General features: G+C 32.4%; 1 protein-coding gene across 3 annotated transcripts in view; it reads right to left on the bottom strand.

Annotated features, from left to right (window-relative positions):
• The window catches only part of LOC123875258 (homeobox protein homothorax), a 476104-nt gene extending 459383 nt beyond the window's left edge, over nt 1-16721 (bottom strand). For all 3 annotated transcript variants that reach the window (XM_045921002.1, XM_045921003.1, XM_045921004.1), the window contains exon 1: nt 16425-16721. In XM_045921002.1, the coding sequence (XP_045776958.1) occupies nt 16425-16439 (15 nt within the window). In that variant the 5' untranslated portion in view covers nt 16440-16721. The remainder of the gene's footprint in view (nt 1-16424) is intronic.
• Between the last annotated feature and the right edge of the window lie 718 nt (nt 16722-17439).

Genomic DNA, 17439 nt, shown 5'->3' with positions numbered 1-17439 from the left:
TAAACTGTACTCGATGATTTTAATGGATTGATGGGTTCTTCAAGTAAGCTGACGATTTATAACATTACCACACGTCTTCAGTGCGATAGTAACGCCGTAACTGTCACTTTGAGTTGAACAATCACAGCAAAGGCCAGTGTCGAATGACACAGTATGAACCAATCATGAGCCAATGCCATTTACGCTAATTTGATAGATGGAAGTAACGTGTTTAATAGATGTCAGTTTGGGGCCTTTGCTTCTGAACGAAAATTGTTAGAAACGCGTCTTCTATATTTTATTATTCGGTGGTCTTAGCTCAAACTTGGATACAGAGATAGAGATGAAGTGTCGTGGGGTAGTGATGTCCCGTGAGAGTAACTGACAGGTGAACTCGAGCTTTTTTGTAAAATGTCGATGTACTTGAAATCAAGAACTTGACTATAATGAAGTAGAAGCGAGAAATGTGTGCTTCATAGGACGCATTCGTTGTAAATTGTAATGATATTGTGATTGGTGATTGATATGTGATTCGACTCATCCTGTCCTCAGTACAACCCTAGTATGAACTATGTTTTACGAACTTTGGAGTCTTTAGATAGATAGTTGTGACAGGGCGTTTGGATACCCGTACAATAATATTTTATTTTAATTTTAACAACGTATGATAATAACCATGCCTTGGGATATGATAGTAAAATGGTGAGTGAGGAACTAAGTTAAAAGTTTTTTGCCACACTAATTAAGCAATAGATATCTACTTATCTGTTTTAACTTCCAAATTATATTTACTTAAGTACCGAAAAGTTTTTGATTTTGTCCACTGCTTTATACCTATCTATATTGCACTTGTTGTTACTATAAAATAAAATAAATAAAATAAAAATAAAATAAAATAGCCATTTATTCTACTACCCGAGTTGTTACTATAGAGCGATCAAAATCGCGAGAATCGGAATTCAAAAATGGCATATATTCTAAATTTAAATAACAAATCAGTGGGTGCGTCTGTATCGTCGGTCATTGGACCGGACCGAATAGATTTTTGTCTAGCATCGCCACTCGGCATAACATTGACTGGACGTGGTTAAATAAAAACTTTATTAACGAGAATAGCAAATTTGTCCGTGTGATATATTTTATTTTATAAATGTGTACCAAAAAAATTTGTTATAATAGTGAAAAGATGAAAACTGGACGGGGAGGTACATACCTATATATATAGGAGATCTCTACCAGTGACCCTTGGCAGTGGGAGAGGTTTGTAAAAGAATAAGAATAGGTACAACGTATTATGCACTCGGATAAAATGTACCTAGCTACCTATTAATGGAAGAATTTTCGGAATCAGTTCCAGAGATTGCCATTTACATAAAAACTCATAAAGTAATCAATTTTACCTCTTTATAATATTAGTGTAGATAACCACACTTTAGGAAAAACAGAGCTAGGCATAGTATTTAATGGGCATGAAGTAGTTTTTTAAATATTTGTTAGGTTTTAGTGCATATTCTTAAATAGATTTAAGACTAGATAGTTTTTAAATATTTTTAGGTAGGTACGTGTTTTCTAATAAGTGAAAGCATATTATAAATGTGAAACTTTATAACAATAACAATAATTGATTCTGTACACTTTAATAAATCTATACTAATCAAAAATAAAACAGGTGCCTACATATTACCTAGATAAGTACCTACTTAATTATACAAATACTTAAATTAATTAACTGATCCTAAAATATGCGGGCATAAAAATTACACTTTGCGCACTTGGTTAGTAAAATTGAACTAAGCCGCGAAGTAGGAATGCCGTAACTATCTAGTGGATGGGCGATAAATCATAAAGCGGCATTTTATGGCTTGATAACTGAACAGGCATTATATTAAAAAGCTTTACAGGACTCGTAAATGTTAAGAGAATACATATTCGAACGTCAGTAAAACTAATTGCTTTTCTCTCTCCGCGATCTATAATAATTATCTTAGATCGATCTAGATTCTGTGTCAATAGTGTACCTATTTACAATAGATATATGTACTAAGCAAATCTATTTCTCTCTCTCTCTGTCTCTCTCTCTCTGCAACTCTGCATATTAAACTCTTGACATAATAAAATTATTGCCACAAGTTATCTACATGAAATAAATATTTCATATATTTTACTTCATTTCAGATATACTCAGGGACTGGTAGGTTACCCGTATAATATAATACATATCATTTTTTTTTGTAAAATGCAACAACTAATTCTAAATATCAATTCATTACAGTAAAATATATTATCATAGTTACCAAAATTATACAAAAAAATTCAGGGAGTGCCTAACAAAACAACTATCACTGCTAAAAAAAGATAGACACTAACCAAAAAGATTATTTGGATTAAACTATTTTATCCCACAAAAACATAGTTCGATATATTATTAGTATTTATAATCCATTGGCAAAAACACGAACTTTGCCTCACTTCAAATTTAGTTAGTAAAAGCTTAATACTCTGCTCAAAACATGGAATTTTGATTAAACCATTTTCTCCCACCGATGCCATTAAAAATAATCACAAAAACTTTAGATTCAGATACTTTAAACTATTCAAACTATTAGTATTTATAATCTACTCCCACGGAGAAAAAAACTGTGACGTACCGGAAAGTCGGTGACCATTTTCTAACCCGCTATAATCCGGCTTTGAAAAATAGCTATTTCTAATCACCACATCGCATTAAAAACGTAATGTCCCCAGACTGGTCCCGCCGGTTGTGTCTTTTATTATATTTAATATATCATTCGACGTATATACTGTTATATAATACATCAAACCTTAATTTATCTGGTCACCGAGGAGGCGATGACCATTTTAAGTGTTATTTATCTGTTACAGAAATGGAGTTCCAAGTTTAAAATTAAAAAACAGATAGGCGCGCTCGTCCGTGTTAGAAAAACATGCTCAGTGTATCCGAACGATTTTTTACTTTTTTAATTACTTTTTTTCTGTACACATCGTGGTAACTTTGATTTGATGGTTAATTAAAAATGTGTCAAACTGTTCAGAAAATTATAGTTACTCGAGGAAAATAGAAATCATTTTGTTTTCCCTTGACTGTCGAAGTTATTTGCCCTAAAAAAATCTAAATAACTAAAGACGATTTCACGGTAGATACTTAATTTACCTCTTAATTAAATTTACTAAACCAGTAGGTATGTAGTGTTTTCATTACCCACTTGTAATGTCCTTAATTACCACAAATTTTTTGAATGAACGATACGTTATCATTCAAAAGTCGAATGTTTCAAGTTAAATATGGGCGTACTTCATCATGTTATTATCTACAAGACTTCCTGAACAAGCTGTAAAGCTTGTACTTAGGTGTTGCCAGACTAAAGAATTTAAAAACATACGCGTATTTACTTATCTTTTGCTATCTTCATAATTGTAACATTATTTAACAGTTTAAGCGTTGTTGTTTCATCAAAAGTAAATGAATTCATTGGTTCAATTTCACCGTATTATCTATACTTCAGGGAATAATGTTTAATAACAAATTCACACTACTCGATACATGCAAAATAATATATAATACTTCTTTAAGTATTATATATTTACAGTCATACTTAATATTTTACGGCAATGGCTATCCATTGCCGTAAAATAGTAAGTACTTATTTACCTAATTAATTTTAAACTATTTTTTTTTATGTAACTTATTGGTGGCTAGAGCCACAGATTGAGCTACTTTAACAATAAATAAATACTCACAAAAAGTCCCACATATAAATAAAATATGAAATTTCATAAAAATAATAGCGACAGCAATCAAATCAGAGCGGAAGTTTTTTATTTACTTTAGAAACATAAGTTTTTGTCTTGTACATTAGTTTTGCAATTTGATAATTCAGTTCTTGCTAATAAATAACAAGCTGTCACGACAAACAAGAAATATGTAATGTAATTTTATGATTTTTCTTCTCGTTGAAAATCATATGTTATGAGATTGACTACAAAGAAATTCTTTTCTTGCTATGAAAATAAATACGAACGAACTATTTTTGTCACAAAGCACGGTTTTGATCTAATAGATTTTATATCGCCTACATTCTAACCTAAATAATTATGAAACAGAATAATAATCTTATACTTTTGTTTCGAGCAATAAGTCCCAGATCAAATGAAAAACTATTCAGTAATTTAGTTTTAGTTAGATTAAGGCCAAAATATGATATTATCAGATATTATTTAAAGTCAGTAGTAGGTAAAACTTATTAGTAGAAATTTTGAGTAATCTTTCTAAGGTTATATCATAACTTATGATTTACTATAGTTTTTTGTAGTGATTCTCTACCACGCCACGCACTGTACCGGTTCAAACTACGAGTAGGTATAGCGAGAAACGCGTAACTATTTTTTAGTTGCTTATGAAAAGAGTAGACTTTACCTGTTTAAATACCTACATTACTCTAGTGATGAATAATGATAATTGATAAGCATAATATTATGAGAAGAAAATTCCCACTCACTTCCAAAACACAAGATATATGACCAATATAAATCGATAAAAAACCTCCATGGCCCTTATCGTTGTTCATTTAATATTTTAGTGGGCCAGCGTAACGTATTATCATCTAATAGTTGTGGAATTGATACCGTTATCGGAATATCCATCGTAAAATTTATGATACACTCCCGCTTAACAATATTCGGACAAGTCTTTTGCAAATATAATTATGTGGGGAAATTTTCGGTTAATTTGTTGTTCAAAATTTGAAGGCGATGTAGCAACACTGGGTAACACAAGCATCGAAAATGCTAGAGTCAAGAGATATGAAGCTATTAAGAAAAAACCGCTCAACTGCTAGTCGGACTCGCACGCGAAGGATACGGAACCCTTCGCGTACCACCCCTACTATCGTACAAGAAATCTCAAGTCAGTATTATAGGTATTTATAACATGCTCGCTCTAACAGCTGTACTATACTGCAAGTTAATGATGTACACCGCCATCTATGATGTGATTTAGTAAACCTGATATTTGATCGTGAACACTTCTCAAATTTTTTTACAGGTATGTAACCACAATTTCACAGTTTTCAGATTTTCTTCTTTTACTTGTGCTATAAGAATAAGACCTTGCCTGCCAAATTTCATAATTCTAGATTAACAGGTAATAGCCTTTTGATTCCCTTGAGGGGTCTTGACAGACACGACAGACTAAGAGACAACGAAATTATCCTATAGAGCTACCTTTTTCATTTTGAGGTAATATTGGAACTCGCAAAATATTAAAAAACTAGAATCTAGAGAGTATTATAGAGTGTATAATAGAGAATCAATTAATATTATAATAATAAATATTGTAATACATTGGCATCCGTACCGACCTACAAGTATCAATGTAGGTACAATACAAATCTATTATGCGCTAGATTCCACTGAGAAAAAAAAACTAAACATTGCAGACAAAAAATATAACTAAATGTAGAGCTAAAATCCAATTTATGCCTTGTTATTGCAATCGTAATGAATATTTTTATTAAGTGCAAAATGGTGTGCTTAGTAGATAAGCATTATTTTATTACCTCCTTATATTATTTTTTTCTTTCCTTTCATATTTGTAAACTAAATAGAATTAAGTAGGATGTATAAATTTAAGTAATTAAAAAATTTACACAATAAAAAATTAGATGATTTAATACAGTAGGCATGAAGGTAGATAATATTTAATAAAACGGAATTAAGTACAAAAATATTTATTATTTTGAAAAAGATCTAGGTAGAAAATTTGCATTTAGACGTATTATGCAAATAAAAGTTTATTAAATTAAGTAACTAGGTAAGTAGTATTTTATTGTAATATTTTATTCAAAAAATGACACCTCTGTTACTTATTTTAATTTCCGTTTACTTGGAGCCATTAAAAATGTTAGAATTAATATATTTTTCATGTCAGAAACCGGAAGGGCATTTTAATTTTACTATGAGGATAATTATACAAGCATAGTATTCTATGAATATATTATAATTAAAGTTATAATAAAAAGATTTCAAAAATTACAAGTGTGTAAATTTAATTTACTACTGAATAATTCTTTGTACCTACCTACTAAATATAAAGGAAAAAGCATTTGGTTTAGTAAAAAAAGCTAACAGACAAATAAATAGTTTTTTTTTTAAAATAAAACTAAATATGACCGGTTTGGCCCTACTCCCTAGTACCTAACTAAATTTTAATATCCAAGGATTTTGGCTTTTGTTTTAGAACTGGAGCAAAATATACTAAATCCAGAGAGAAATAAAAAAGAAATATTGTTATGCAAATATGTATAATATTTGCATACCCTACTTAACAAGTGTACCTAAATTAAAAATTTATAACACCCCCGACAAGTGAAGGTTACAGTAACTAGAAAAGAGCTGATAACTTTCAAACGGCTGAACTGATTTTCTTGGATTATAGCTAAGAAAACTCTCGATCAAGCCACCTTTCAAACAAAAAAAAAACTAAATTAAAATCGATTCATTACTTTAGGAGCTACGATGCCGCAGACAGATACATAGATACACACGTCAAACTTATAACACCCCTCTTTTTGAGTCGGGGGTTAAAACAATTCAAATCTTTGACTTGATTCTAATATGTGCTTCCACTTATCAATTCATAAAATAAGTAGATATAGGTAGGTAAACTTTAATTTGTAGTTTTTACAATTGCAATTTTGTACAAATTAAAAAATCCTAAAACCAAATAAGACACCTTAAAAGCGATTGTATATTATGTTCAAAAATGTATACCTACTTAGTTAGATCCGCACAACACACTTTTATTTCTTAATTTTTTTAAATTGTTTCTCTTTATGTAATTGTTTAGGTTAAGAATTTTGTTTTTCTTTTAGGTATTTAGATTATAATGGGGCTGACATGTACATAAAAGCTCTTAAATAAATAAAGGAGAGAAAAAATCACACTTTTATCAACACTGCTCAAGATCCTAACCGATTCAAAGTACTTACCTATTATATTTATTCGTATATATTATGCATGTCTTTATTTTTCGAAACGATGTATAATTTTAATACGTATACGCGGCAGTTAACGTCATTCTTAATCTTTTTAACTTATATTTCATGGGCCTATTTATTCACTTTAAGAATGAATATAAAATGAAATTAGAAACAAATTATTATTCAACAAATATTCAAAAACACGAAACTTTAAAAGTAGGTATAACACTAAACCTATTTCCCACTTAGCCTACTAAGTTAAAATACATACATCCATATTCCACGTCTATGATTCCATACTAATATTATAAAATATGTGAAAGTGTGTCTACCGGCTAGATTTTCACGACCGATCTGTTTTTAACCCCCGACACAAAAAGAGGGGTGTTATAAGTTTGACGTGTGTATCTGGGTATCTGTATATCTGTGTATCTGTCTGTGGCCTCGTAGCTCCTAAACTAATGAACCGATTTTGATTTAGTTTTTTTGTTTGAAAGGTGGCTTGGTCGAGTGTTCTTAGCTATAATCCAAGAAAATCGGTTCAGCCGTTTGAAAGTTATCAGCTCTTTTCTAGTTACTGTAACCTTCACTTGTCTGGGGTGTTATAAATTTTTTATTTACACTTGTTAACTAATTTTGATGACATAGGTACAGGGGATAGCTTACATCCCGGAGAAGGACATAGCCTATTTTTTGTAATTAAAAAGTTTACATGGATTTTTTTAAAATAGGTAAATCCACGCTGACAAGGTAGCATCTAGTTTAATCTAAAGTACTAATTTACAAAGAGGTAAAGTTTGTACGTTTGTTTGTAGGAAGTAATCTCTGGAACTAGTTAATCGAATTAGAAAATTCTTTCATCACTAGAAACATTATTTCTGAGTGACATAGGCTATATTTCATAGGGGAGGTGAGCCCTCCCACAAAATAATTTAATTGAATTTCTAATTCAAGTTTTGGGTAAAATAACTTTCAAGTTTGTTTTCTTATTTAGTTAGAGACCTGTGACACGCAGACAAACAGACGAAAAGATGGACAGACGGACAGACATAAAGACAGCAGAGTGACATTAATAGGGCTCTGTTTTTACCCTTTTAAGTACGGAACCCTAAAAACTTACTAATACCATCTTTACACCGAAAATTAGAAACCGCGGTCAGGCATGAAACCAAATGATAATTTTTATGTAAAAATAAATTAGCAACAAACTTAGTTAATGTTATATTAAATACACAACGAACTTTTGTTTATAATTATAATTCTTAATTTATTCTTCTGCGTCAATGTTCTCAGCGTGTGAATTTATTAGTTTTAGATGATGGCCGCGATTTGGTCCGCGTGGGCAAATCCTATGGGAACTCTTTGATTCTCCGGGATAAAAACTAGCTTATATCACTCTCCAGGTCTTTGATTATATCCATAGAAAATTCATTTTAATAGTGTAGCTAGTAGTTAAAAATTTGGCCTCTCCTACACGGGATTGCTATCCACAAACAAACACATTTTTGCATTTATTAGTATACCTATTAAAATATGTCGATTGATGCCCGCGACTATTCGAGGATTTTTGATTTTAAAATCCCGTGAGAACTCTTGGATTTCCCGCCCGGGATAAAAGTAGCTTATTTCCGTATCTGGAGTTGCAACCTACTTTTCGTCAAAATCGCTTAAATGGATGGGCCATAAAAAGGTAAAAGACAGACAGACGGACAGACAGTTTCGTATTTTTAATATTAGTATGGATCTAAGAACAACGCTAGGTCATCGTGTCGATTTAAATGAAAATTTATGTTAATTTTCATATTGCTTTACACATAATTTTATTCACAATATATTAACTGTGTTACGTAATTAAATGCATTTCAAGTTTACAAAGAGAATCTTAAGAATTTTATTTACAGTTATTAATGTATTTAAATTTATTTTCAATCGAAGACCACTATCATACATGATAAAACTTAAAATTTTGACATTAGGTTCCTCTTTATAACTTAGGCATTCACTGAGAAAGGATTTTTGGAAATGCCTATCCTAAGGGGATCAAATAGGAGATTAAAATTTGTATGAAAGTCCGTCATTTTTCATAAAAATTGGTATTTGCAAGCAAGTGATATTTAATCGTTTAAAGGGCCCAAAACTCCAAAAAGTTAAAGGTACATTGCCCGGGATCGAACCCCTGACCTCCGATTAGGAGGCGAATGTCCTAACTGCTAGGCTATGCTGTTATAATATGCACATTGACTACAATTATCTATGTCATTGACAAATAGGCTACATTTTTTTATCCCGGAAAATTCATAAGTTATAGTTAATTCAATAGTATAATAACTATTATAACCGAATTCTTGCTACTACATCTTGTTATAGCATAATAGCTTGTATCCCGGACATAGGCTACTTTTTATCCCAGAAAATGAAAAAGTTCCCACGGGATTCAAAACCTAAATCCAGGCAGACGTAGTCGCGGGCATCATCTATGATCTAAATATTATAAAAAGTATTCTTAGTTCTAGAAGTGTCAGTAATATTATGTGACCGACCATATACGATATTGTTTATCCTCAAACCTGATTGTAATACATAAGCGTTATAGCTACGCTTATCAGATTAAGACTGAATGTAGTTAGGTAGGCACACTAAGACGTCTAAGACCTATGTTTGCTAATGTTTTGAAGGCGCCAGAGGCGTGGTCTTTGCCTTAGATTATTTAAAAAAAATATACCCAATTGCTTATGTATTAATGAATTATCTGTGCTTCTGTTCTTTTTTTTTTTTGGTAAGTCATTGTTTAATTTTTCTAGGCTAAAAGCCTTCCAATATATACTGTTTTGCCATAAGCGAAAAAAAAAATTAACTATTTTTTTATTTTTTTTTTATTTTTTATATTTTTAGTAGTGAGTAGTACTTTTGCAATAATAAGTATTATTTAGTAACTTCTTACTTACTCTACCCAAAATTCAAAGCTGATATTATAAAGCAAAACTGTGCCCGTCTGTTATGTTTTCACGATCCAACCTTTTAATCGATATTGATGTGATTTGTTACGAAAATGGATTATATCCCGGATACAGACATAGGCTTATTTTTATCCCTGAAAATCAAAGAGTTCTCGTGGGATTTTAAAAAAAACTTAAGTCCACGAGGACGAAATGCGGACGCGGATGAAATATGATTAATAATAATTTTTCTATTTTTTAATATTATATATAAATATTCACAATTTTACTTATTTATGCAGGTATATATAAACTTTAGAACAATAAATATTGTACAAACTCTACAAAATAGTATAATATTTTATTTTCTCATGGGTAATGGGTAAGTATGTTATTCAATACATTTCTAATATTAGCAGAATATATTATGTACTTATAACATAATAACCGAAAATAAAAATTATTTGGCCAAAAGAACAAGAATCCATTTTATGAAAAAACGATTTTAAAAATAAATTGTCTATTGCGCTGCATTTCTCGATGCAACGCGTCGATGCATTTTTCCCGACGGCAAAGCTGTACGTTTTCAAACCCAGAAGAAATGCGCCTATCTCCCATTTTATTATTACTAAATGATAATTAATATCAAACCCAGCTACTGTATTTTTAATCTCCTTATCTATAAACAAGTATCGGACTAGATATGACGTACCTACCTACAAAATCAACGGTTAGCAATTTTTTTATTTGATAGTCCTTTTCACTTTGTTTATTTGTATAACAACTTGGCTATTTTTTTGTAATTTTCTGATAACGTATATCTATTAACACTGTTAAGTCTATAACACTGTATGACTGTATGGATGGATGACGTACCTATAAATGTTAGGGAGGTCTATTAGTTAACGTTAACTATACATCGAAAACGTTAACATATTAAGTATTAACTTTAACTACTTCGAATTTGACATCCAAAAAGTGTAATTTGCATCTAATTGAATGACTTTTAGGTTCTATTTCAATTATTTTTTTTAAGCAATGAGAACTAACTTACCTATTAATATATAAGTAATATTATTATGATTCTATCTTTATTTCATTTTTTAGCCGCCTAGCTGGTAGGTATGATATTGACCCACCTGGAAATTAAAAGTTTCATTATTTTGTTAGGGTTCCATACCTCAAAAGGAAAACGGAACCCTTATAGGATCACTTCGTTGTCTGTCTGTCTGTCCGTCTGTCCATCCATCCGTTTGATTTATCGTGCAAAATGTTGGAAAAATACCCGAGTACGGAACCCTCAGTGCGCGAGTCTGACTCGCACTTGGCCGGTTTTTCTCTGCATTTAAGTTAGGTAGTTAGTCACTTTAAAAATAACCTAGTTAATGTAAGTATAATTCAAATACATATAATTTAGTTATTTTAGCAGATTTTCGCAAATGCAGTTGTTATTATAATATTACGCGATCATTTTTATAATTTAGAGTTTAACAATGTTTGTTCTTAATTTGCTACACCTGCCGAAGAACAGTTTTATAAATTGTATGAAATTATATGTCTCTACATATACGGAATTATTTAATTATATGACACTATATGTCGGATTATATGCTACTATACCTCCGTTACTATTTTAAAATAGGCTCTTAAATTCCACATTTAGAATGCGTACTTATTTATCTTGCTTATAGGTATATTGCTGTACACCCCTACTTAGAATATATATTTATATACTAGCTGATGCCCGCAGCTTCGCCCGCGTGGATTGGTCAGATCCCCTGCAGCATCAGGATTGAGGAGTTGGACTCCAAATTTTTTATGAAACAATGTCGCAAAGTTCCTCTATCGATTAAAAAAGAAATGACGCAAATCGGTTCAGAAATCTCGGAGATTTCGGTGTACATAGGTAGAAAAACACAACTCCCTTTTTGAAAGTCGGTTAAAAAGTAGCCTATGTTACTCCCTGGTCAATTCTCTACTTGTCTGTGAAAGTCCCGTCAAAATCGGTTCAGCCGTTATCACGAGCCTTTTCAAACAGACAGACAGACAGACAGACAGACAAAAATTTTAAAAACGTGTGATTCAGTTATAGTATCGTTCAAATGACCATATGAACTTAATATGCGGTAGTTATTTCGAAATTACAGACAGACACTCCAATTTTATTTATTAGTATAGAATATAGATAATGCGAAACGGAGCACCGAGCAACGCAATTGTCGTTATTTTGCTTGCATAGATAGATACCTATATTTAAAGACCTGGAATGTAACATAGGCTATTTTTATCCCGAAAATTTAAATATTCCAAAAATCCATGCGGATGAAATCGTGAATATCATCTAGTTGTATTGTAATATCGTAGCATAATTTTAATTGCAAATGTCTTGTCTAATATTATTTATGGCTGTTATATAATCTATTTTGTGACGATTTATTTTTTTGATTTCATCCCAGTATATAAAAAAATCTCAAATAACTAGTATTGAAAGGGACGGATTAAATTCGACATGTACCTGGCTAAACAAAAACAATACAACCCTAAATCTTTTAGAAAGTCGTCCCCGAGTGTTCCGTTAGGGTTCTTTGTGGCGCGAACTAAGTTTTTTCTTTTCATTGTCAATTGAATTTTATTGTTGGTTTCCGAGATAGGCCCTTTTGTGCCCAACCGTGCGTCTAAAGCCGCTTGTTACTTTGCCTACGTCCGTTTAAAATGCAGCTAAGTACAAAATGCAAGATTCGAGACATGAGCGAGAAATTTGGAAATCGATATTTGGGAAATTGTACTATTTTAAGTGATCATAACCAAGCAAAAATGTGTGAAGGATCAATCTATTCACTGTAGAGTAGATACTCTACCGAAAAGTACTTCTTTTAAGAAACTGCTATCTATTAAGAGACTTGAAGAACCTAGCAAAAATTTAGAAGGGTAGATTTATTCTAAGTAGTATGTAAGTAGAATAAGGCAATAAGGCAATGTTGGCCGCAAGGTATTTTTGGAAACTAATTTTTCACAGTAAAAAAAGTAAAAAAATGATAATTAGCATTTCCGATTGAAATATAAATAAAAGATTATGAATATTTGGAGCAGTTTTCGGAACAATATCTTTAGAGGAATTTTATCCAGTCGTGTTTTTATTTCTTGAAGAATTTAGAAAATTAGAGGCCCAAAACGCTCATTTATGATTCACATTAAAGTTATTCTATTTATAGTTTTCAAATAAAATGCTTCCAAAAGTCGCAAAATTTTGCATATGGGCCCTTAAGAGAAACTGCTATTTGATTAACCCGTCAGCAGTGCACCGTACCTTATGTGGTACATGCGGAGCAGTCGAATCATCCGTGTGCCCTATTTGGTACACGAAGGAAATTCGAATCATAGTAAATCTATGAGCTCATCGTGTCATGGACTTGTCAAATTAGTAGTTGTTATTAGTAGCGAAAAGGGCATTTTAACATTGATCGTTGTTTAAAATAAAATGCCTAGTTTTATATAACTACTAATACAGCTATATGTTTAAAGATTTTTGTTTAGGCACATTATACATTTTTCCTTTAGTTAATTTAACCTTTATATATTGACCTCACTCAAAATTTCAAACTATGAAACACTATTAATTAATAGACAGTTCTATAGAAAAATATTTTATTTTAATCTTAGGCTCGCTTATCCGTCGCCCTCATTCAATTTTTATCAAGTTGTAGGTACCTCTCTTGGATTGTAATAAACCGATTTTGATTAAATTTAGAGCAGTAGGTTTAAGCAACTAGTCCATTGGTTTTTGGGGTGCTGCATAAAAATTTAAAGTGGACCATTTGGTTCATTTTATTTTAGCTAGAGAACGACACCTACCTATTATCTTGAATCCCGATTTCTATCCCATAAGAGCAGACCCGAATATATTAACCGACGGAAGCTGTTGTATCTTATTTATAGAATCATATTTGACAAACTATAATTGATTGTAAAATGCGATGATACGCCACTGTCAGCCTTAATAGTTTTTGTTTAATGCATCCAGAATAGAAACTGAAAATGTCATCAACTCAAAATCGACAACTATTTGACTTAGCTTGTTTGGCGCGGAAGGCAGCTTTACCTACGTACCGTCCCGATCCCTATCCCATAAGAGCAGTCCACAATAGACTCCCCGCTGGAAGCCATTTTATCTCATTTATTGTTAGACACATTTCAACAAACTGTGCCATCAGGTGTCCGATACAAATGCTCACAAATGCACAAAACCTATTCTGATTCGCTTACAAAGTTTGCTTGCTTTTGTAACTTTTTAAATAGTAATAAGAATCTACGTTGCAACAATTTGAAAAATCAGAGCGATTGTTTCTTTTTGAAGTAAGTAATTTAAATATATTGTTTGGTTTTCGTTTTGTTAATACGTAAAGAAAATAATTTCCTATTCCCAAAGTAAGTCACAACTTTGTATAATTGTTTGCGTTTTCGTTTTGTTACAAAGTAGAGTAAGAGAAAATAGTAAAAAGTATTAGTATAATATTTTAATCTAATTAAAATTTGTAACAATTTGAATAACCGGTCATTTTTTAAAATTTACGAACCCATTTGTTTTGCGTTTTTGTTTTGCTACAATGGGAACATAATAGTAAGAAGTTACAATGTCCTAATCCCAAAATTGTAAACTTGTAACAATTCAAAATTTCGTTTTTTTTTTATTTATTTATATTGTAAGTAGATAGGCACTAGGCAGTAGGTACTACAATAGGTACCTACTGTTTTTGTTCTCTATTTTGTAACTTAACATTGTTCATTGCCAATTAATTTTTTTTTAATTTCAAAGGTCGTTGCCATATATGCAGCACAATCTTTTGAATAAAATCCTATAGTTATAGTTATATAGTTTTAATTATCTGAAGTATGTTTCATATTTACTCGTATTAATTGTATCAACTTAATCTTTTGCATGTCTCAAATGCTTATAGCACCAATTTATATATACCTAGCTACTTCTTTACCTATCCAAGATAATGATGCTAAAACTCTTTTATTTCTTTAAATTTCTGTTTAAGCACCTACGTAGTGATATTTAAATAAATCTATCTTCGAACTCTATCTATCTATCTCTATAGATAGGTGCGTTGGTTTTATGGAACTGGTATTGGATTTGATTTAAAACAGTTCAAGAAAATGTTCATTTATCAATTTTTCTAACTCGAACGACAGGTTATTGTTACAAAACGCGTTATCTAAGCTTTTACTGCCGCAAAGCGCTCGTTTCGTTTTCATTAACGCCAGTAATGCGTCGGCGGTTGGGCTACGCATTCTAAAACTCTATAATATATTCTAAACGCGTCCAACTTGTTAAAATAGCTCCCCTGTGACTAGACACATTGATATATCGCCTCGGACACAATCCACTGATATCATAACTTGTCAGACTTTTGGTTTTTCAAATCACTGAAGGGCGAGCGATTTTTACTTTCTTCAAAAATATACCTATTTCTAGTTAAGATGTCACAATATGGCGGAAAGTCCTTTCTTCTTTTATTTTTAACGCATTATAATAAGTAGAGTTTGGTAATTAATCGGACCATTTCTCGACCTGTAGGTGTTTGTTCACTAATTTAGCATAATTTCATTTTAATCAAGATTATGCTAGTTATCTAGTCACTGCATTGTAATTGGTTCATTGTTTTTATGAGGTTAATGCTACAAAAATAGACACTTATTACAAAATCATTCACAATTAAGACTCTATAGCGGAAGATAGGTAATTATTTTGAATTAATCGACATTGGGATTTTAATAACGACTTATAAGTTCTGCATGATATAGGTACCTACCTACTTAAATATCTTTAGTTCTGAGGTTTGCTTTGATAACATTATTTTAATATGTCTCTACTCTCTACATACCAAAAGATATGATTAAATAGGTTTATATATGACTAGGGAATAGCTAACTACAAGCACCTCACTTTATTTTGAAGTGACCGATTAAAAGGACTTAACCCGTAAATGATTAATAGTACTTTATAAGACTTTGACATACGACACTATTTATGATGTGTTTGACATAAGACATTATTTTGATGTATGACATAGAACATTATTTGGATGTGATTTAATTAACTATTGAATAGTTAGTTACCTATTAGTCTCACATCTTGTTAATCAATAATAAAATGTAACGGAAAATGATTAGGTTTAATACGCTATTGTGCCATTATTCCCTTTATTATCTATTAAATACGATGTATTTACTATATATAGAGGTTTGATGTAGACTTTTATATGACACTACAGATTAAACGCTGAATGTCCTATAGCCAGCCAGGCCTGATATGGACCTATCAAGGAACGATTTATTATAGTATAACGATTTAACATAGTCATGAATTCATGACTTAAGAGCACTATATGACACTAGTATCTCAGCTATAAGTTATAAGTAGAGCCTAATGAAAGGAGATACAATGGAAGATCTTTCCAAGGTGTGTGACTACTGTCAAACTCACGTGCTTGGGCGTGGTACGTACCCTAGGCTGAGCCATGAAAGCTCGCCCCGAGCCCGGGTGCAGGGCTCCGCTGGCCACCACGAATGTTTTTCGTCACGGGCCCAAAGCGAACACTACACAACACGTGAACACATACACATCGGCATAAATATTATATGATAGGACACTGTCACTGCCCGCTAGCTCACTGATGTGACAAGTGTCATAATGCACTCGCGACGGGTTAACTGTTAAGTTTTGGTTTTGGATTTGGGATGGTCGGAACGCGTCGTGGCCGAGCGAGGCGCGGGGAGCGGGAGGCCCGGCGCGCTCGGCAGTCTGGCGGACACTGGCGCGGCCGGCGCGAGCGGGGCTCCGGCGGGGCGTGGCGGCCTGCCCCGCGGCGCCGCCCAATCAGCGCCGTCTCCTCCTCGCTCCCTCTCCGCTCCCTCCCGCTCGGCTCCACTCCTCGCGCCACTCCTCGACGCGCAGCCGGCGAACGCGCTCAAATTCCTCAGTCCCCGCGACTAAATTCAAAACATGTTTTTTTTTAATTTTTGCTTTAAACTTTCGCAATTCTACGTACCTACTAATATTGATACCACGTACCTACCTGCCTATTCCGGGTCATTGATACCGTGATCAATTGCCTACGTACTTTTTGAAGGTTCTATATTTCGCCATAGTATATTTACCGTCCACGGCAGACGCATTTCTGGCAAAACGTCGTATCTTCAAAAAGTGCGTATTTTAACAAGATAGATAAATAATGTCAGTGTTGATTTGTTTTTGCTCCATTTTCAAGGATTTTTCATACGTGTGTGACTGTTTTATGCTATTGGGATGGACTTTACAGATTTATACGTTCACATCTCTAAAGTAGGTAGGAGCTACTGAACTTGCTGTTTCCCGCGACATTTCCCACGGTTTATAAATTATATTTTTCTTAATACCTAGGTAGGTATATAGTTCTATTTCACCATACATAGTTTATTAAGAATCAAGTAGGTATAAATAGAGATAGGGCAGGGCAAAAATCTGAACAAGCTGTGATCCA

The sequence above is a fragment of the Maniola jurtina genome, chromosome 19 (assembly GCF_905333055.1).
Source record: "Maniola jurtina chromosome 19, ilManJurt1.1, whole genome shotgun sequence".
NCBI lineage: Eukaryota > Metazoa > Arthropoda > Insecta > Lepidoptera > Nymphalidae > Maniola > Maniola jurtina.
Note: the sequence above shows the minus strand (reverse complement) of the source record. Positions and strands in the feature narration are given on the sequence as shown.